The sequence below is a fragment of the Marmota marmota genome, unplaced genomic scaffold (assembly GCF_001458135.2).
Source record: "Marmota marmota marmota unplaced genomic scaffold, marMar, whole genome shotgun sequence".
In the NCBI taxonomy this organism is placed as follows: Eukaryota; Metazoa; Chordata; class Mammalia; order Rodentia; family Sciuridae; genus Marmota; species Marmota marmota.
Window position 1 is genome coordinate 8,594,435 of NW_025999853.1, and position 23,383 is coordinate 8,617,817.

General features: G+C 39.4%; 1 protein-coding gene across 1 annotated transcript in view; it reads left to right on the forward strand.

The window, feature by feature from the left end:
- Window positions 1–23,383, forward strand: part of CUNH12orf42 (chromosome unknown C12orf42 homolog) — a 151,424-nt gene that overhangs the window by 83,258 nt on the left and 44,783 nt on the right. The window contains exon 4 of the mRNA XM_048808081.1: window positions 11,010–11,112. Coding sequence (XP_048664038.1) covers window positions 11,010–11,112 — 103 coding nt within the window. The remainder of the gene's footprint in view (window positions 1–11,009; window positions 11,113–23,383) is intronic.

The window sequence follows — 23,383 nt, forward strand, 5'->3', positions numbered from 1 at the left end:
AGCAACCTGAGGATAAATAAACTCTGGGCATTTTGATGGGAAATATGATTTCAACTAGAAGTTAGAAGTTTGAGACAGAAAACCAGCTCTAATGAAGAAAATGAATAGGACCAAGTACCCTCGTTATTCAATTTGGGGGTACTGGGAACCAGTTGGGAAAGTTATTTAACCTCTTGGTGACCCACTTTTCTCATCTGCAAAATGCGGTAAATAAAATTCTGATTTCATAAGGTTATTATTGAGGGGTTGATGAGTTAAAATGTCCAGAGTGTTTCTCACAAGGCTTGGTCTATAGTAAGAACTCAATAAAATAATAGCTGCTGCTGGTATAGAATGAGCAGGAAAATAAAATTTAAAGTTAAAGAAATAAAAACTTATAGTGGAGGGCAATCATGTAAACTTTCTTCTTTGAAAAGCTTTTACTTCTTTATGGTTTGGAGAATCTCAGCAAATTTACCTTCAGAATTTCACAACTTGATTTTATGTGCTCTCAGAATTAGATTTGGTTTTGTATACTGAAGTGCTAGCTCCTGGTTCACATAATTTTCCCACTCTGGGTTCCCAGCATTTGTTCTTTGAGTATGTCCATGTTGCGTGTATTTGGCAATGTTCACTCTGACACTGACCTGCTTTTGCCAAGAAGCGCTTTTCCAGTTTCAGATTTTTGCTGCTTTTTTTTTTTTTGGCAGTGTGGGGATGGAACCCAGGGCCTTGTGCATGCGAGGCAAGCACTCTACCAACTGAGCTATATCCCCATCCCTTTTTGCTATTGCTTTGTAGGGAGCATCACAAGCATTACATTTATAATCAATATCATCAGACTGAGAAATAACAGTTTAAGAAAGATAAAAAAAAATCTCATTACAGAAGCCGAACATCTGTTTGTGCGATGACCTCGATAGGTAACTCTTGACTCCCTTTTAGTAAATTTCTTATTGAAATTCTGGCAACTCCACTACTTATTTGTTAGAAATAACTTTCACCAGAGGAAACTGGGCAGAAAAACATTACCAGGCATATTTAACTTCTCGTCCTTTAAGAAATTATGCTTTGATTTTGGAGGTTTGACTTAGCTAGATAATGAAATTATCATGGTGGAAGAAGCCATAGAAATAATAAATACAGTAATTCTTCTTGGCCCATTGTGTGCTTTGGCTATTCATAAATTTTAGGGCCTTAGATATTAGATACACTTACGTAAGGCCTCACGAACGGTAATTATCTTTTGACCAAAGCAAAAGCCCAAACGAATGCTAAGCTGCATTATCACTTGGCTTCTGACATGAGCTGATAATCAGATTTTCTTGCTTAAACCCATGGTGCTCGAACAATGCTCCCCACTGTCTGTGCTTCCCGATATTACCCTTAATTAGAAAGAACAGAAACACAAATCTGAATTATTTCAAAATCTGGTTTCCATGGTCAGTGGTTTGAAGGGCTTAACTTTATTATACATAAACCTGGCTTTATTGGCTAATGAAATCTGAAATGTGAAGCCTGGGATGGAAGGCGGGGGGGTGGTGCTCTGATGTTTGCCCATCCCAATATCCAATGTGAGCAAAGTGCTTTGCAACAAATCATCAGATAATTAAATTATGATTCCTTTGTCCAAGTATGATTCCAAACCCCATTGCTCAGGATAACCTGGGGGGGACTTGAACTCGTGCTTTCTTGAGGAGCAACGTGTCAAGGTTTTTCTCTTAATGGTTGTCAGGGAGAGGTTGACCTATTTTACTTCTGCTTCCATTTTAGTTCTTCTTTTCCCCTTGACACACTGGGGGACATGGCTGGCTTGTGTGATGTTCTGGGCCCTGCACACTTACACGTCCTCCGTCTTCTATTCCCAAATATTGACACAGGGCTTCCTGCAATATAGAATAATGCATGGGCTGACATCTAAGAAAGACAAATGAGGAGATGAGAGATCACTTGTAGTTTTATGTATGGTCTTTTAAAAAGAAGGCCCATTGGTAAGGCTGTCTGACCCCATTTGGAAGGCCAATTAATAACTAAGTGGAGATAGTAACTTTGTTCTTTTCCTGGGAAACAACATGAGGAAACGAGGACCTTGGATGCTACTGAGAACTGTGATCATGTGTATATAGACATGTTTCATGGTCGACAGTGGGGACGAAGTGTCTCTGCATATGTAAACTGTGGCCCTGCTTAATGTTTTATTTTCTGCTTAATGTTTTTCTAAGAACCTCTTTTTTTCCTTTGCAATTATATCTTTTCCTTTTAATTTTAATTATCATCACTATTTTCTTCCCCCCATTCCCTGTCCCCTTCGGTGGCAGGTGCTTTGCTGTTTCTTCCCCCACTTAAACATTCCCAACGTGGATTGCTCTTATATCCCACCTTCTAGATGAGGGGATTGAAGCTCAGAGAGGTGCAGTAATTTTCCTAGGATCACATATTCAGTGAATGCTGGAGAATCACAACTGAGGAATGATGAATTCAAATCCCCTGGTCTCAGATCCTGTTATGCTGCCCTGACAAACTGAACAACTGTATGTTAGCTTTTTTCAAATTATTTTTTTTTTGTCTTCATTGCAGTTCTATTCATTGATGGGGGTAGAAGCACCTTTTTTCTCAATCACCAGGGTTCAGGCTGAATGTGTCTGAGGTCTGGGCTCTTTGACCTTAACTGATTTGCCATAGGGCCAGACGTCTGTTTCACATGGTGGCAGTGGCACCATGACTTCCATGGGGAACTGCCGCAGTCTGGCTGGGCACAATCAGGAGCCACTTGTCAAAAGAAACTAACTTTATTTTTAGAACCACACACGCCAAACAAAACAGCTCCTCAGGGAAAACCCTCAGAGCCCAACTGCCACCACCGGCTTCACACAAGCCTCTCCCTCCAACACAAGCCTCACCACCTCCCCCCATCCTCCTGCTCTTGAGGTCCATTGGCTGGGTCGCGTGGGTGGAGCCAAAAAAGTCCCCCAATGAGCAGCTCCGTGGTCTGAAAGGGCAGGGAAACAGCCCAATGAGCATCACCGCAGAGGAGCCAATCAGCTAGATGTTGCTGGGGCCACTGTGAGCCAATCATCAGCTGGCAGTCTGAAAGGGCGGGGAAACAGCTCAATGAGCATCTCCAATGAGCATCACTGCAGAGGAGCCAATCAGCTAGATGTTGCTGGGGCCGCTGTGAGCCGGCAGCTGGAAGTTTGCTGGGGCCCCTTCGGCTCTCAACAGGGAACAGTCATATACAGCAGTTGCCTATGGTGTTCCTGGTGAAAGATATTAGGAAGACGTCTTTTGAAACATCTGGATGGACAGTGTAGGACCCTGAGCTGGATTCTACAAGAAAACATCTAATCTGTCAGACAGTGTAGATGAATGAAGTTCATCTTACTAAATTCAATATGGTGGACTGACCACACTTATGTATTTCCTATCCCTTTCCTCAAGCCCAAGACATGAGTGGTGGAACAGAGACTTCTAAATGGTGTGCTGCAAATAGGTCACAGGGAGGCAGAGAGATTAAATTATTTGGCCTTCTTAGTGGCCTTGTGGAGCCAGAATAGATCCCACTGGTTGCCCTTGGCCTTGAGTAGCCTCAGCTGGTTACCCCAGTGTTTCCTACAAGAACTGTATGTGTTTTTTTTTTAATGTCTCATATGATTCTAAAAAATGATCAAGAAGGGCTGCTTTAAAACAAAATTCAGGGACTAGAGCGCTTGCCTAGCACACGTGAGACATTGGGTTTGAGCCTTAGAACTACATAAAAATAAACAAATAAAATAAAGGCATGCTGTCTACCTACAACTACAAAAAAATTAAAAAAAACAAAAACTAAATTCATTCACCCTCAAGGATAAAGACAAAGAGATGAGACCCTATCAGATGAGCAGTTCTATAATTTTTCACAAGCTGTGAAGTTGGTTAAAAAGTAAATTCTGACAAGAAGTGAGTCCATTTATGCTATCTCCAAGAAGCCTGGGTTCTGAAGGTTCCCACACACCCTCTAGATAGAGAATGGGTATAGGGCTTAAAAAGGGGGCTGGTAGTTTGGTGTGGTGGTGCACGCCTGTATCTAGCAGCTTTGGAGGCTGGGGTAGGAGAATGGTGAGTTCAGCAAAAGAGAGGCACTAAGCAACTCAGTGAGACCCTATCTCTAAATAGAATACAAAATAGGGTTGGGGATGTTGCTCAGTGGTTAGCGCCCCTGAGTTTAATCTCTAGTACCAAAAAAAAAAAAAATTGGGGGAGCTGGTGAGGAGCTGAGCTGGATACAGAGTTCCATTTCTTCTTGGCTCACCCTACAGTTCAGGGTGGGATTTAGTCTCTAGAAAAATTATGATAGAAGGCTCCCAACTCAGGGATGACAAGGGCACTCCAAATGGGGTTTTCTTGAAATTTTATCTAGTGGCTTGTGGGACCCTCGGGTCATTTCTTCCTGCTCTGTTCCCAGAATGCTTGCAGCCTGATATTTCCTGGGCTGGTGACAAGCCAGGGAAATGCCTTTCACATTTGACACTTAGGGATCTGTTACAGGAAAGACAGGCTCATGGCCTAGGGTGCAGCTGTGACCCACTAGACAAGAAGCCCCACCCACGTGAATGCGGAGCTAAGGTCCGTGGGACCCATCACAGAGCAGCAGTCCGTGGAGGCTCTCCAGGACCCTGAGGGAAGCTTTTGACCTGAGATAAGCCAAAGCACACAGAGGAGAGGAGATTGGAGGACATGGACGCAGAGATGCTAACAGAAGTCCACAGTACTGGGGCAAACCCAAATCCAAAATCAAAAGAGAGAGAAACCAAAGAAGACAGAATGACTCTAAGGTCAGAGTAGGATGGTATTTTTAAAAAAGAAAAGTGATGCTAAGACCAAGAAATAACATTGGAAATTAAATGTGTAATACGCCTAATGTGTGACAAGCTGTATGAGGTTGAGAAGTCAAAGAAGTCCTTAGAAAGAGGAAAGAAAACTAAACAAAAACGGAAAATGGAAAGAATAAAGGGGAAGAGGAGAGACAGAACAGAAGGTGGGAAATTGTTTCCACCCAAAGAAGAAGGAGGAAAAGGAGGAGAAGAAAATTTCCTAAAACCTCAAAGCAGAAATTTCTGGGTTTAAATGATTTGAGTGCCCAGCATAAAGAAAACAAACAAACAAACAATAACAACAAAAAAACCTACACTAAGACACTTTACTATAAAATTTGTTTCCATAGTGACAAAGAGATCATACGAGTTTTCAAAGATGCATGACATCCCCTAGACAGATGGCAAAAGAACACAAATCAGACTACATCAGTTTTTGATGCCAAAAGACAGAGAAATTCTAAAAAAAAGTACACGTACTGTACAGATAGTCTTCTAACTTGAGACCGTGTATGGTCAAATGAAGATGCTCAGTAGATGGTAGACTTTATCATCTTCTTTACAGTGGCAAGATATTAATTAGTCTATTTATTAAGCTCTGGTGGGAAGTGATCTTCCAGGACAGAAGGGTCACTTTCGAATGACAGGTGAGAAGTGCCAAATTCATTCATTTGGTTCAGAACTTTTGACCTTGTCCATGTGACTGTAAGAAATTAAGATTTAGTCTGAAAAAATTGTATAGATACAATCAAGACCAGGTACATAATTTATGGAGCCCAGTACCAAATAAAATGCCAGATTCCTTATTTAAAAAGCAGGAAATGGGACAGTTAATGGTAATAAGATATAAAGCTTTTTCCTTTAAAAATTACTTATAAAAATGTAATAGGGGTAATAGCAATGCAAGAGCAAGACCACACAGGGTATACATGAGAGTCAATATGAACTTACAACCTGAAAATCTTCAGTCCCCAGAACTTCCCCCTCTCTATACTCTACTGTTTTTCAAAAATAATTTATTTATAGTTTTTTTTTTTTTTTTAAATCAGCGTCTGTGGCTATACTTGATGTTGGGATTTGCTGTGGGACATTCACGTACATACATAGGGAACTTTAGTTGGATTTCATTCCACTGTTCTTCACTTTTCCTGTCCCTCTTTCCTTCTGCTCAACCCCTTTCATCTACTCTTCTATGCATCTTTCCTCTATTTTGATGAAATTCCTTCTTTATTTGTTTTTCCTTTTAGAGTTGATTATTCTTGTGGAGTAGTTTTTCTAATAAGATTGAACTCTTCATACAATTCGGTTTTGTGTAAGTCCGAATTTACTTCCGTTGAAATTTATGCAACAACATTTTTATATTTCCTCTGACATTTCCTGTAATTTTTTGACTCTTACAAGAATGAAAGTAGAGTTGTGATTTGTCATTCAGAACAACTGCTGCGCTATCCATGGAGAGTTTCCTCCACGGAACAGAGAGAGTTAGTTCCTCACTCCATGGCTTGCTAACACTGGTGACAACAAAATACCTCTTTGTTTTAGATGTAAGGGTTCTGTACCAAGAATCATTTATTTCATTTTTAGGATAAGTAAATTACCTAGGATTTCTTTGTCCCAACTCTTTGGAGAATGATGTCACTAAGGCAAATTGGGTACCTTCCTTATCTGTACCAACCCTATCAGAACTGGTCACTTTTACCTGGTGTGAAATAAACTTCCATGAACACAGTTAGCCTTTTGAACTCTGATCTCCCAAATATAGATCTATGGGTACCAAGAAGCATAAGCAAGAGAATGCAGATCACCCAGTTCAAGATGTCTTATCAGAAAAGTGATTCAAAGCCAAGAGACATTTGCCTACTGGTGGTAAGATAGCTGCAACAGCCCCGGCAACTGTAATCTTTCACTGTCAAACTTCCATTCTGGAAGTCTCAACAAAACCTTGAAATACTACATGGGTTCCAACCTTTGTAGTCAAAAGAAGATGATGTGTTGACGTGTGCAGGTCTTAGCATTTATTTTATGCAAACCATATGGATTAAGATTGGAGAAAAGTAGATTCCCAAATATCTGTACATGAAAATAAAATAAAAGTAAGTAGGACAGTATCAAGTGACAAAGGTCCTCCCCAGTGGTGATGGCAGTAGAGGCTCTAGCTTTCTCATTGAAGTAGAATCCCACTTAGGGTAAGTGAAGGGGCTAAGCTTTATCCACAGGCTATTTGTCTCTGAAGCCAGTTTGGCATCTCCATTGACCAGCAGAATTTCACTGGCCAGCAGTTTATTTTACTGTAACTCTGTATTGCACACGGCTCAGTGGGAAAGAGATGAAGAGCTATGATCAAGACCACACAGGGTATACTTGGACTACTTCATTAGATCATGCTTTATGTCAGAGAAATTATAGTTTTATTCAACCTTTATATCTGGATGCTTGGCTTAGTATGCCACAATTTAATTTTCCACTTGTTGAATTTCCATTCTTATTTTTCATTGTTCAGGTATTAATGTTCCATGAAAGGATGGTTCAGAGGAACCAATTTAAAAAACTTTCTGCTGACACTAAGACATTCACATGTACTTTTGGTCTGCAGGGGAGGTACCTGTCCCATTATCCGATGGAACAAGTGCAGAAAGAGAAGCTCCAATTTTTTTTCCAGCCTCCCTGTGTCCTCTAATTGCAGTTGGGGTAGCTTTCCTTACACATTGCCAAGGGAGAAAGAAGGTACGCGTTCATTGGTTACTGTACTTAGAATGGTTCCTAAAACCAGGCAAGGAAACCATGATGATCTTGGCAAACAAACAATTGGAAAGTACAGGTGCCGGGAGTATGCACAGCCCCTGAATCAACAGGACTGGGGAGGAGAGGGGGTGAGATAACAAAGAAAGGTGCTTTTCATTCAGAGAAATTTATTTCTTTTAAATATTTGCAATCTGCCGCCGATAGCACACAGGGCCACTTGGCATTATTTCCCGACAAAGGGGAGGGCTGGGTGGTAATGAGCAGATGCTGGAGTGGCCTGTGGCGTGAGGTGCACCATTTGTCAAGAAGATCAATATTTGCTGTTCTTGTATCTTTGTGGGGAAAGTTTGCTCTTCTTAAAAAAAAATAAAAAAAAAGAAGAAAGAAAAAAAAAAGGTGGGGGTTGTGCTTAATACAAGAAGATGGATTTGGCTGTAATCAACCCAAAGCACCAAGGTCTTCACAGAGGACTTTGTACCCCTTCCCTGCCCAATGGCGAAATGTTTCAAGTTTTAAGGAGTAAGATCCACCGGGTGATGACATAGCCTTTTTTCCTTTTCTTCTTTATCATTTCAGTTAATCCCTACTTTGATGAAAGGCCCAATTTGAATACAATGCTGTGTTTCAGAATATGTGTTAAAACATAAATTGATTCCGTTGGGTTGACAAAGCAGTCTGGCTCATGTAGTAGGGACCGTTCAAGGCACTAGGGTGATCAAGATGAAGAACATGGAGGTCTCTGCCTTAGCTTTGGATATGTCTGTTTTCCTAGTTTGTCATACTTAGATCACAGAAGGGAGAGTTATATGAGTGCTGACCAGCCTCCTAGATCAGAGAAGGGATTTTATATTTGATCCTTTAGATCAAAGTAAGGTCTACATCTTTAATGTGCATGGAGCCTTGTCATAATTCAGCTTCTGATTCCATAGATCTAGGACGGAGCCAGAGGATCTCTCTCCACTTCTAACAGGATTCCAGGTGACATGAGTGATACAGGGCCACGCATTGAATCATAACAAATCATCACCTCCATCCACTTGTGTAACCATGTAGATTCCTAGGCTCCACCATAGGCAATTTATACCCAAACTTACATTTTGGCATGTTCTTTAGGTGATTTTTATGCATGGTAAAGTTTGAGAACCACTGTTTACATGATGGAAAATCACGGAACACTATTAAGAAGGCAAGTCCCATATTAGACTCAGGTTTTAGAAAGAAAACGTGAAAAGGGGAATCCCATGGAGAGACCCTGAGATAGAAAGAAATGAGGGAAAAAGGATATTCGTGACTTAGTTATCACAACTGCCCATCTGGAGAATATCTATGCATGACCACCTTGGAGGTAACAGTTGAGGGCAGGAGCTACAAAATCATGGCTGTCTGTGTCCAAACCTCATCTCCACTCTTGTGAGAATCCCATGGAGGTAACTGCAAACAGAGCTGTGGTGGCACAGCTAATGGGTACAGAAGGACTGTAGAGGATAGAGTGGGTTTGAAAGGCCTTGAGAGGCTGGAACTGACAGCATTCTGTGTTGAGTAGATCTGGGAGCTAAGAGGTAAAAGAAGAAGCCAAGGGTGGCCTTCCCCATTCCAGTTTTGACATATGAATTGTTGGTTGAACCAACTAAGACAAGGAGGCAATATGGTATTTTTTTAAGAATGTGGTTTTTGAAAAGAGTGGATTTTGAGGCTTGCTTCCAACACTGACTACTTACCTACTTTTGGTAAAAGGTTTTCATCAGCAAAATGGGGATAATGGTTGTTGGGAGATAGCATTAGTCCCAGATGGCAAATGCAGAAACTGAGGGACAGAGAGGGTGTCACGTCAGTGTGCACAAAAAGGAGTGGAGATGAGATTAGGACGTGGACTACCATGAATTTGTAGCTCCCTTCCTCAACTATTACCTCCAAGGTGCAAGCATAGATACTCTCCAGGTGGGCAGTTGTGATCACGGAGTCATGAATATACTTCTTCCATCATTTTCTTTCTGTCTCAAGGTCTCTCTTATTTCCTGTGGTACCACTTTCCCTTTAAAATGGCAAAAATTCCCTTCTTTCCACTTCTCTTGGCTTATCTGTGATGATTTCTTAAAAAGACTTCACTGTATACCAAAAAGACAACAAGGAAACGCTGGCAGCCAATTATAAAGTGCAGAGGTTTCTAATCCCTCCTCAGTTGATGTCCACTTTGTCACAGGAACAGCTGGTCTGGTTCACTCAGCCCTCATCTCTTGCTGTCATTTAAGAGAGATGTATCTTTAAAGCATCTATCCCTGCTTCTGTGGTGTACAGTCATGGCAAAGGGAAATTCATACTCTAAGGCTACCTTGGGCTCTCCCACTCAGCTCAAAGTTTCTGGCTGGAGACATAAGCCTTTTCCTTAGGGAACAGTGGAGATGGGTGAATGATATGGCTGTGTGGAGTAATAGGATGAAAACCTCACACATAAGATCTTGTCTTTCATGCAGGGATGGTTTGATCTCTTATAGGCCCAGCAAGTTAATTCTACCCTGAATTTATACTATTCATAATACCTAACCAATGCTACCCATATAATAATATCTAATATCCTAATAATAATATTCATTTAATATCCAAATCAATAATATCCAAACAATAAAGATGGCACATAAACACTAATGGGGAATTACTGCTGACTATACATTTAGTAAGTTGTTTTTAATTAAAACAAAACCAAATTGTCTTTTCTTGTGACCTTATTTTATGTTATTTATATAATATCTTTGTAGCTCTTTTCCCTCTTTATTTTCTGTTTTGGTTATTTCAAGCCTGACGTGATAGCCTTCCACTCTCCCATTCCTTGTTTATATCCTGCATCTTTACTTTGACATACTAGCTGTTTACTGGGCTCAAAATGACCTTTGCCGAAGACATCACATGGCTACCCTTTCTTTGCCTGTGAGTCTTTGTTCTAATGGCACCGGATCTGAAAAGCCATCCCTTATTTTGTTATATAAATTCCTTTTATCATTTTCCCATTTTCTTTAACATTGTATTTTTCTTTACTTTAGCAATGCAAAAATTACCGACTGATACATTATAGATATATTTATATTTTTGTCACCCTACACTCAAATGTCCATTTCATGAAGACTGGAACTTCATCTCTTGCATCCCCAGTGTCTAGAAGAGTGCCTGGTACACAGTATATATAACTCCATAAAGATATTTTGAGTGAATAGAAACTATATTAATTAACCCCTTTAATGAAATACGTAGGAAGGACATGCATGCATGTCATAGGTAACTAAAGTCAATTGCAATTGTTCTTGGGTTATTTCATTTAAAGAATAAAGAAGTACATACTTGAAAAATTTCACTCATTTAGGAAATTAGGAGTTGTAGGTGGCATGGATTATTTTTGAAGTCACAGACCTAATTTTATATTGTCTCTTTTTCTCTTCTACCTTACAGCCCAGCCCTCATCATGAAAAAACTGTCTTGCCCTGCTCAAGATTTGTCACTCACATGAAGAATTTCTCCAAATCTCATAAATGTAGTAATCTATGTTTTCCAGGTAACTTAAGAATTAATTTCAGGAAAGATTGGGGTTTCCAAAAAAAAACCTCTGGAATTTACAGGTAAAAATCATAAAGACCTTGTTGAAGATCACTTGAGCTGTGCTCCAAAAGGGCATCAAAAGAGAGGACAGAGCTCAGTTGGTAGAATGCTTCCTTCACATGCACAAAGCCTTGGGTTCAACCCCAGCACCACAAAAACTAAAAAAGAAGAGGGGACTCATTGGGGAATTCAGTTGATAAATCCAAAGGGACGCTGGCTCAGCATGGCTGGACCCAGGATCTACTGTTATTATGATTTCACATCCCTCTTTTTAAAAATTGACTTGATTCTCATATTGGGTTCATTTTTGGAAAGTATAGGAAGAATGTGCCCTGTCAGCTCTGGGTGCACAATAAAGCTTATAATCTCAAAAGCCCTCTCTTGCCCTCTATTAGTAACAGTTGTCCCTTCTTTCCCAATGACTGCTTTGGCCAAATTTGGTACCCCTGAGTTGGAGACAATTAAGTGTATCAGATGGGCCATTTGATCAACAATGGCACATGAACAGCTGCATTTGAGTTTTAAAAAATCGTGTGTGTGTGTGTGTGTGTGTGTGTGTGTGTGTGAGAGAGAGAGGGGGGGGGAGGGAGAGAAATGGAGGAATCCAAAATAAATTGATATGGGGCAAGATAAAGAGTATCATGTCAAAATGATGTGTGGTCATGTTAGTTATCTTCTGCACAATATGGGCACCAGAGTCCATTATGACAACCTGGGACTCTCTATAAGCTGCATTTTGATGATCATTTCACTGACCTCTGACTTGAAAGGGTAAATACATTCACATGTACAACTTACTAAGAGAAAGAGAAATTTTTAGAGACAACTTTAAAGCAGTAACTGCTATTTCACTTGGAGAATGTATTATTTTACTTTTTTAAAAAAAATTTTAGAATATTCTCATTTATTTATTCACTTAAACTTATATATTAATAATGTTTATTTATATGTTTGGATATTGTGTGTCAGGGATGTTGAAAAGTTTTGATGGTTTTATAAGTTTTAAAATAGTTTCAATGTCCTTGGATAATGTAATTTTAACGGAGTCTTTTAAGAACCATGTTGCAATGTACACTCAAACTTGTTTCTATTTAATAAAACATGAAAAGCTTGAGGAAAGAACACATTCATATGGTTCAAGAAGCAAAAATAGAAAGGTGTACAATGGAGAGTTTTGATCCCTGCCCCAAGTCCATTCTGCTTCATGTCTCTTCTCTTAACAGGGAAGCACTTTCAGCATTTTCTTGAGAATCCTTCTACACTTTCTCTGAACAAATGCAAGTTCATACGAATAAATACAAGAGCACAGGTGGCCAGCCATAGCCACTGCGCCTAGCTGACTTCACTTCATACTGTATCTTGGAGCTCTCACACATCCATTCATTGAGAGATTCCGGGTACATTTTTCTTTCAACTTCAGAGTAGCAGGTTTTACGGCATACCTTAGTGTATTCAGCTCATTTCCTTTGGTGAACAGAGGTGATTCTTTAGAACTAAATACACTTGGTGCTCCATAACTGCAGTTGGTTCTATATCCATGAATTCAACCAACTGCAGATCAATAATAGAGATAGACCTATAACGGGTGCATCTACACTGAGCACCATGGGACTTCTGTTCTTATCATTATTCCCTGAACAATACAGTCTAGCAAGTACTTATATAGCATTTACATTGTACTAGTTATGGTAAGTAACCTAGAGGTGATTTAAAGTAATAGGAGGTTGCGTGTAGGTTATTTGTCAATATATACCATTTTATGTAAAGGACTTCAACAAGCTCAGATTTTGGTATCCGTGGAGGGGGGTTTTGGCATCAATCCCCAGTGGAAACTGAAAGATGACTGTAACATGGATTTCACAGTTTAGGGTTTTGATGGCATGTATTAAAAAATGATTTTGAGTTGGGTGCAGTGGTGTATGCCTATAATCCCAGTGGCTGGGGAGGCTGAGGCAGGAGGATAACGAGTTCAAAGCCAGCCTCAGAAAAAGCAAGATGCTAAGCAACTCAGTGAGACCTTGTCTCTAAATAAAATATAAAATAGGGCTGGGCATGTGGGTGTGGCTTAGTGATTGGGTGTCTCTGAGTTCAATTCTCGGTAAAAAAAAAAAAAATTTTTTTTACCTATTCCACTATTTTTAGTGTTATAGAAAGAGTAATTTAGGCTTGACTACAGGCAATTGATATAATTCAATAAAAGTAAATGCCAACTTCTTTTTTTAATACCTTTAATTAATTAATTTTTATGTGGTGCTAAGGATTGAACCCTGTGTCTCATTCATGCTAGGTAAGCACTCTACCACTGAGCTACAACCCCAGTCCCCCAACTTCTTAATTCTTTTCTAGATACCAAGGAGGGCCAGGAACATAACTCAGTGGTAGAGTGCTTGCCTAGCATGTGTGAGGCCCTGGTTTTGATCCCCAGCACTGCAAAAAACTAACAAACAAACAAATAAATAAAATGAAGGAACAACAACAATAAACACTAGCTACTGTTACTATCTAAACAATGTATGACTTCTTCAAGATTCAGTATATCAGGATGTTCAGAGTTGAAATCATGGCTATCCCTTTGAGAAACCTCATGGTTTAAAATCATACAACTTGCTCTGATAACTCCAATATATTTATTTAATATTATCTCAAATTTAATATTATCTCAAATCTTAATATTTATCTCAAATTTGGACACATGGAGGCTACAGGTGTGGTGGGATAGACAGGGCATTGATGGGTAGGACTAGAAAGTAAGCAGGGACTGTCCAGGCATGAGGGACTCACTTGGGTGAAGGTAGCACTTATTTTTCAGACACATGGACAGCATTTTTATTCTGGGAACCATTTCTGGATAGAAACAGAGTCTGTCAATAGTAAGAAGGATGATGATTAGGGTCAGGCACCTGGAAGGAGAGAAGAGCCACAGCTAGGATGGTTGCTAGGCAATAGGGAACCATTGCTATTTTTTAAAGCAGAGAAGTGATATGATTCAATTGTATCCAGCAGCGGTTAAAGGTAGTGATTGAGGAGACAAGATTGCAGGTGGAAAACTACTTTTTTTGAGGCTATTATAATCATGAGAGTGAAAAACAATAAGGACACGAAGACATCAGTGAAGTTAGAGGAAAAGGAATGCGTAGGAGAGATGTTTAGCAGGTGATGCTCACAGGACATGATTATGGACCAAAGATGAGGACTGAGAGAGAAGGCTGATCTGGGTGGCATTTATGTATCCATTAAGTCATTCAACAAAAAGTGATTGAACATCTGTTAAATGACTGGTTCCATGTTAGCTTTTGGAGGCAGACAAGTGAAATGTACCATTTGCAGAAGGCAACGATTAATAAGTAATTGAATAATCAAGATGATTATACATTATAATAAGAGCTCTGAAGAAAAGAAGTGGTTGTTTGCTCATGCGCCTTCATAGGGAGCTTCTCCCCACCTCCAGTCCTTGACAACTTCCAATTTGTTTAATACCTTCATGATTTTGCCATTTCCAGAATTTCCTCTAAGTAGAAATCATATGATATGTGATTTCCTAAAACTAACCTCTTTCATTTAGCATGATTCATTTGAGATTCATTTTATTATTGAGTAATACTCCATTGTATGCATTTACCATGGTTTGTTTATTCACACATCATCTAAAACATGGAAGTGGTTTCAGATATTGGAAAACTTCTTGGGAAATTTCATTGAGATGATTGAAATGTCCATTCAATGCCTTAATTGTGATAATGGTTACAAATCTCCATGTTGAATGAAACTCACAGCTGGACGCTAAAAGATGAATTTTACTCTCTAGATTTTGCTTTAACAAATCTTACATTAAAATAGCTTACATATCAAACACTTTGAAAAAGATAAGAATAAGAAAGATGAGGAAAAAAGTAAATTAATGAGAGTAACCTGGGAAACAGAAGATTGGGCCTATTTAAATGTGGAAGACAGGGAAGATATCTCTGAGGAGTTGACAGTCAGCCTGAGATATGTGTATTAGGTGTGTTCAGAAAAGAGAAAGAGATGAGTGTATCCAGAAGGAAGAAAAGAGTAGAGTGAATTCAGAAACAAAGTAAGCGGGTTCCGGATTAGGAAGAACTTTCTAAGTTAGAATGAAGAATTTTTAGTTCTATCCTAAATTCAAGGGGGAGCCATTGAAGATTTTAGGTAGAACTGTTACTCTTTTCATTTACTTTAAAAAAAATTGTCACACTATTTTTGTTTGGATAATTAACTGAAGGGGGAACAAATGAGAAAGCTGGGAGACTACATTGAAAAGTCCAAGTGGAAGAGGAAGGGGCCAAGTGAGGCTGATGATGGAGAAGACAGAGATGAGTGTATATGGGGGTGTTGGGTATCATTTTTAGGTGGATAGAACCAGCAAGATTTGCTAATGGTTAAGATATGTGGGTCAGGGATCCAGGACAAGTCCTGATTTTTGGCTTGAAAAGACAGGGTGAGTATACAACCAGAGATATGAAAAATTGTGCTCTATATGTGTAATAAGAATTGTAATGCCTTCTGCTGTCATATATAAATAAAAAACAGATAAACTAATTAATTAAAAATTAATTAATTAATTAAAAAAGAGATAGAGTCAGGGTGATGGTTTTTCCATTTACTGGGTTGGATTATTATTGAGTAAAGACCTGTTTTAAAGAAGAAAATACAGAGTTCAATAAGACCTAGTGTCACCCTTCCCCCCACCACCCAGACTCAGTCACAAACTCTGAAATGCTATTTGGATTAATTGCTCTTATCCCTGAAATGGCTTTTCCCAGATGTAGTCCTATTACCTCTCAAAAATCCTCAGCAATCTCATGTCCATGAGGTGGCTCTAGTTTCTATTCTGTTTAGAGCTTGGCTAAGCAAAATGCCATGGAATTGCAAAAATAGACACAAAAATTCATTTCCTTCTTCAATGTGGCCCTTTGAAATGTGTTTTTTTCTACACTACCCATCAAAAGGAGGAGTTTAGTTCTCCATCCCTTGAAACTCAGCTGCAGGACTGGTTTGGCCCAATGGAACACTTGAAAATATCATATAAATAGATAATTTGGAAGGGCTTGTGAATTGAGGCTTGCCCTGTCACTGCTGGAAAACATCCATCTTTCTATGAATGTGCCCAGGCTAACCTGCCAAATGGTAAGAAATGAGCTGGTCACCCCCAGCTGATAGCAGACAGGTGAGTGAGACTCCTTCTACACCAATGAGTTTGACCATGGGCAGAACTGAAAGAGTATGTGTTCATCTTCAAGTATCAAACTCAAGGTGAGCTGTCTCCAAGCAGAACTGCCCAGTCAACCCAAAGAGTCATGAGAAGTAATATGTATATGTGTATGTATATATTATTTATACATGTATATTACTTATATATGTACGTCTATACATACATATATATGATATATAAATAATCATACGTATATATATTTACTGAAGAACTAGTTAAGTTCTGGAATGGTTTATTACATAGCAAAACTAACTGCTACAGCACCCAGAGTTTCAAAGGTGGTAAACAGTCTCAGATTTACTGCTGCCTATGTTGAGTCTATGGATAACTTTATCACCTTTTCTTATTTCATTCTGGGTACCCTGTTAGATATTGGGGGACACACAAATACATTCATCAGGGTGATTGTCCTCAAGAGAGAGATTGGGAATTTTCATAAAGAATAAGCTAGCTGACTGACAATGAGTTCAACAAGTATTTATTAAATGCTTACTCTGCACCAAGCACTGTCCTGGGTACTAGGAGTAGCCCTTAGAAAAATATGGACAAATTCTTATAGGGGTTGGGGAGTATAAAATTGTTTCTATCAATCAATGAAGCCTCATAAACTTTCAGTTTTCTTATGACTGACTTCTTATGACCTCAGAATGTCACATGGGTGGTGTCCCAGCTACTGGTTCCAGTCTTTGCAGTAGGTAGGGGACCATAGCTTGGAGAAGGTGGGAAGACGGGCAGCAGGAAGGTGCAAGGGAGACCTGGGATCCCATTTACCTGGACTGGCCCAATCTCACATGAAAGCCACAATCTGCCTCTCCAGAATGGAGACTGAAGCATTTCTCAGGGGCACAAATGTGCTTTGGGAAGGTTTTTGAGATTCTCACTGTGTACTACCATTCTGTTGGCCGTAAGAGTGGGCTTAGCTCAATTCCTTCGCTGTAAAAGTTTCCTGAAGGTCAGAGATCCCTGTGTTATAGACCACAGAGGTTTCCTAGAAAAGACTCATTTTCTGCTTCTCTCAGGGGAATAAAAAGAGATGAAATGGCTTGGTAATGTCTAAGCTTGTTCACACATACCACCTGGCACTTTTGAGTTATATTTTGAGTGACTGAAGGGTGGATGAGGCCTGTCTGGGCCTTGAAGGGCAGCACCCTCTCTGTTTCCCTGATGATTTCATGTTCTTTCTTTGGCTTATCTGAAGGCTCACACTAAAGCTTGTGAGAAAGCTCTGACAGAATTCCTTCAGGGCACTCACCCTCCTGGAGAAATGGCGCAACCCAGGGCTTAGTTCTTTGGATATTCAGGAAGTGTCTCCCAGAAGGGGAGGGGAGGACATTTGTCAAAGTGCCTATGCTGCTGGTCCTCGTATAAATGCTCTTTCTCCTTTGTTGCTTCCAGACTCTGAAGAATAAAACTCCGGCACAAGCCAAGGAGGAACTGGCAGTGAATGCCACAGTGTTTTCTAATCCATGTGGATCAAAACCACGCAAGTTTTGATTCTGTAAAGAATCTAGCATGCTGGATTAATCACATGGATTAATAAAACACAGTCGCCTTCTCTCACTGGTGCTGTCTAGCCTTTGTGCTTGCCCCCCCCCCAGCCCCCGCCCTTTTTTGAATTCTATGAAACTCTGCTGGGACAAAGGAGTGGCGTTCTCTGAGTAACATGACAGTTGGGCCACTGGGCCACCCTTTGGGAAGGTAGGCTCCCTGAATTTTTCAGCATGCAGAACTCTTGTTTGTCCCTCTATGGTAATGTCTGTGCCATGGAGAAAAACTCTGGGTGTTTGGGGCGGCTTACATTTTGTAGAGTTTTGCTGAAATCAAAATGTATCATGCCAAGAGAGCAAAGGCTCTGTAGAGAGCAACTGATCATGAGGGGCATTAGCCAAAGGACTGGGCTAGGTGGATGCATGTGTCTCAACTCTGCAGAGCCTGTTTGAGCCCACACCTCCCTGTTTTCCAGGATAAGATAGTTGGTCTTTGTCTAATTCAACACCAATAATAACTAACATTCATTGAATTTGACTATGTGTCAGGTGTTGTCTAAATCCTCAGAGGGATGGTATGGGACAGATACGTTATTATCTCCATTTTTCTGGCAAGATAACTGGGATCAGGGATGTTCAATATCTTACTGGATTTCATGCTACTGTTAAGTGGCAGAGTTGAGACAACTTAGACTTGAACCCTGGCTGCTCTTCTCTCTTGCTGAAAGCCTGTCTGTAAAGCTTTATTTATTTGTATCTTCAAAAATTCGACACATGCTCCCAGCCTGTGTTTCAGTGTTTCTTAATGTGCGGTGCCTTCTTCAGCCAGATGAGGTAATGTGGCAGGTAAGTTCCTGTGTCATCTTAGAGTTGTTATTATTCAGAAGCTCAAAAACCTTTATTCTCAGCCTCACAGGGAAGGAATAGCATAGAGGAAGAGGTGGATGGAGAACAAGAGAGGGGCTAAAACCAGGGGGAGAAGAAGCAGAATCTTGAAATATTTAATTTTTATTTTCTCCTGCAGAGCACTCCCTCAGTCTCCCTCTGTGTGAGAATTCATTTACTACTTAGTCCATTTGGCTTCTTCAAATTAGGAGCAAAGAATTCTGCCCCTCATTAGCTGCTTTGCCTTTCTTATGCATTTTGGGACAGTGGGTAAGTTAAGAATCATAAAAATTGAAGAACCAAAAAATAATAAAATAAAATAAAATGCTAGTAGTAAGAGAAAAAGAAAAATTATAACGTCAAGCAGGGCAAAGAGGAAGGACGAGGAAGCCTGTGGTACCAGCTGGGCTTGATGGAAGGCTTTAGGGCCCTGGGGATGGAAGAGGATGAGGAGAAAAGTGGGGACAGCTGGTGTACTTATGGCAAGAGAGTGGGGGGAGAAATAGAAACCAGACGAGGGGAAAGGGGACAGGAAGGGAGAAGAGAGGGTGAAGGTTGGAAGAATTTGCAATGCCTTATGCAATGCCTTATGAATCCGAACCTTCTCCAGTATTTCCTCAGAATGAAATTAAGATTTCAAGTGATCTTTAAGTATTTTTTGGATGCCACTTTTCTTTTTTATTTTATTTTATTAAGTCAAGATGGGCCACAAAGGGGCTCCTCACCTGAGGGATTATACATCTTAAGATCTCCGGGATATGGGCACACATGCTACCTCTATCTTCTCGGTCCAAATTCAGCTCCATCACCAAAGCAGGCAAGAACTACCACTTGCTTCTCTTTGGACATGTGATATATTTATTTACTTTTTATTCAAAAACAATACTCACTGAATGCCTACTCTGTGAAAACCCTGCAGTGAACACAGTGTGACCCTCGTCTTTGGAGATGTTGTTTTCTAGGGGAGGAAGCAGAAACTAAAGCCATTAAAGTATATAAACAATGCAACTACGGACTGTAAAAGGGATGATGAAGGAAGTGAATGTGAAGCAACTCCCTGCATAAACGACAGTTCAACTCGGATCTATAAAATGAGGACTCAGTTACATGAACTCTGGATAGAAAGGCAAGTTATTCATTTTTAGGAAAATGTCTAGGAAATATATTTCTAATAACATGTCTTCACATCTCCATTTGTGAAAATTAAAGTATTTAGAGAGATCAATAGAATTTACCTAATCTGAACAACAGAGAAAAAAACGTCAAAAAAAAAAAAAGAAAATTTACGGAGGATATGTGGGATCATAGCAAAAATGCTAACGTGTGTTGCTGGAGTTCTAGAAGGAGAGTCGAGTGAGGGACTGATACAAAATATGAAGAAATAACAGCTGAACATTTCCTATATTTGGTTAAAGACATAAAACCACATATTCAAACAGCTAAGTGAGTCTCCAATGAGATCTATGCTAACACACATGTAGTAGAACTTCTGAAAATTAAGGAAAAATCAGGGTGTTTGTGGCCCTTAAATTCCTGGTATAAATAAATAAGTGAAGATTTAGTGTTTGGTTGGAAAAAATTGTCTAATCACTTGTTGTATGCATGAGAGACTAGCCAGCAACATTTGGCATACTTTCAAAAGGGTTCCACAGGAAATAATTTAATGAAGGGATAACATGCAGAGAGGTAGAGTGGGTTGGTAAAATATTTAGGACTAGAATCAGTGGGAGGCCATTACTTTTCTAAATTTTCCTACCAGCACAGCTGGGTCACACAGTTGATGCCTGACTGGAATCAGGTGGAAGAAGAAGATGTCCACTACCTTAACTGTGGCAAGACAAGGAGGAAGCAGGAGGAGAGAGAACAGATACCTTTCTCTTCTTTTGCAACCCTCTGCTCTCCTTTTAGAGCCTCAGTTATCTAAGCCCAGCCACTGGGAATGGGGCTTAGGTGACACAGTCCACAGAGATAAGTCTTCTGAGGCACAGATCTTGCCAGAAAAGAATAGAAAGTAGCTATGGGAGAAGCAGTGGAAAATGGAGAATAATCAGCACCTGCCTAGAAGTAAAAACTTAGGTTCTATAGTGAGGAAGTCTAGGTTGGGCAAGTCACCCACATTCTTTGGGCTAAAAATTACTCCTCTGTTAAATAAAGACACGGGACTAGGTCATTCCTAATATTATCTTTTAACTCTAAGCATCTTATCAATGCTCTGACACATGATATCTGGGTTGCAGCTAAGGCAGAGCCTTAAGCTCTAGGTGCTTCCAGACTATACTAAATATTCTATTAGAAAGTCTCACTTAATTAGTCTTTCATTTCCTCTGAATTAATAAATGTCCTCCATTTCCTTTGTAGAACATTCAGACACTCCCAGCACAATGGCAATAAGCTGCTCTGGGGTTTGCCTACCTGGTCCTAACTGAGTAGCATATTTGCCAAGAGTAAGCAGTCTACTCCTGGACCATTCATGACAGTTGTATTTGTTATGCTCACATAACAAATATTAGATGAGTGGAAAACTTATCTGAAAATTAATTCAAGTACTTCAAAAATGTTTTCTAAATCAAGTTTAAATTTGTTAAATTTCAGACATCTGTAAGAATTTAGAAGTAAATTACTCATATCTAGAAAGAATTTGCATTCAATTATTTTTTTAAATACTTCTTATTTTTTAGAAAGAAATTAAGTGAACTTCAGGAAATGGAAATCAGCCACTATTACTATGCAATTGTGGCTAGGCATTTTCAATGCTATATTTTCAAGAAAGGAAACTCAAACTCCATCAGCAGGCACATGCTCAAAGATAAGGCATTGGCTCTCTATAAAAAATTGGTAAAAAATGAACATATATGTTTTAAATTAAAATATTTTTTGCTGGACTAATTTTTTATTAACTGACCATTTTTGGACATAATCAAATTACAAGAGGGCTTATACTATCCTTGATCTTTAGCATGGTAGCCACCACTAAGCTTTCCTTATAACTCATTGAAAATAGCATTCCACTTTAAGACACCCTGGGACTTAAATAATTTATTACTTCTGAGTCTGGGTTACTGCATTACATTAAACTAGCCTATCCTCTTCGATCCTAATGCATTATGTCTTAGAAGTGTGAATCCATGCTTACTCAAGAAATGTGGGGTTGCCCTGAAGCATGAATTACTCATTATCAAAGAACATCTGCAAAATGCAATGACATTTGCTATTGAATATCATTTGAGTAGTGAATTCTGAGCTTCCTCTATAGACATATACTTTTAAAATAAACTCTTCTTAAAGAATAATCCTTACATTGTTTTCAGCATGCATGAGAAGTCCTTTGCCTGGTACCTGGCCTTGGAGAGAGATCATTGAATACTGCTCTGTTGTGACATCTGTCACTTCAATATTGAATATACTCTGCTATCTTCCCCAGATATTAATAGACAGAAGACCTCCAAGAGGTCTTTCTTTACAACTGTCTATAAAACTGGGTTGGATGGGGCATTTGAAGGAACAGACAGGGACAGGAGGCAGAAGGAAAAGGCTATGGCTAGTTTCAGGAATTAGTTATTTCTACTATTATATGATCTATAGTTTTCTGAGAAATCCCACATTCTGTAAAATAGTGTGCAAAAGTAGTAAAAATCAGAAGGGGCTGATTAATAACAACATGTGTATCTTTGATATACCACAAAATAATAACAATCCCAGTGAAAGTTCTGACTAAAAAGTGTGTTGAGTTTCCTGTAACAAACCAGGACAGTATATCCACACTTTGAATTCTTTTAAGGAGATAAATGTGAAGAAATAGGTGAAGGATTTAGGCTGCCAAATTTTGAAGGCCAGGGCAAATGAAAAAAGATTTGGAAGACTGGCACAACAGCTTTGGAGGATAGAAACCCTTGGTCCAACGGAGTAGAAAAGAATGAGGTGTTGAGGGGGTGTGGACAACCTTATTCCTCTGGAAATTGCTAGGTTCTGCTATGGCAGGGCAAGTTGCCTTCAGCTACTTTCTCTAGTGGTTCAAACATTAAGATAGTGAGAAAAATTACATATGAAAAACGTGACATTATATTGATATCTTTTCTTATTTACCAGTGACGAACTAATTCACTTTACAGAAATGCATACTGTAACAGGAAGTATTTGAAAAATTCAGGTGATATTTAAATGTTTACCATGATCCATCTGCTTTTAGATTCTGCTTTTTAAGAAGAAATTAATTTTGCTATTCTACAAGGTATTCATAGCAGAATACTGTTAGTACATTATGTGGCTAAGGTGTATATTTGAGAAGTGTTGACCCAAAAGCAGTGTTGACCTAAAAGTAGCTACAAGCTACGCCTGGTGGGCTGTGATTTCTTCCAACATTAAAAAGATTAAATAGAAGCGATAATAATAATAGGTAATGTTTATTGAACATTTGTGTCATTAACTAACTCTGCTCAGCTCTTTGCATGTGTTAGCGCATTTAATCACCATGTAACTAACCCCCTGCAACTGTTCCTAAAGTTAACATTTCAGACTTTGAGTTTGGGCCTCAGAATCAACTCTTAACTAACCATTATACTACTGTCTTCAGCGTATGTTGTGGTAGACCATCCTGTTCAGCTCCCAGAGACACTTTTCAGAGGGAC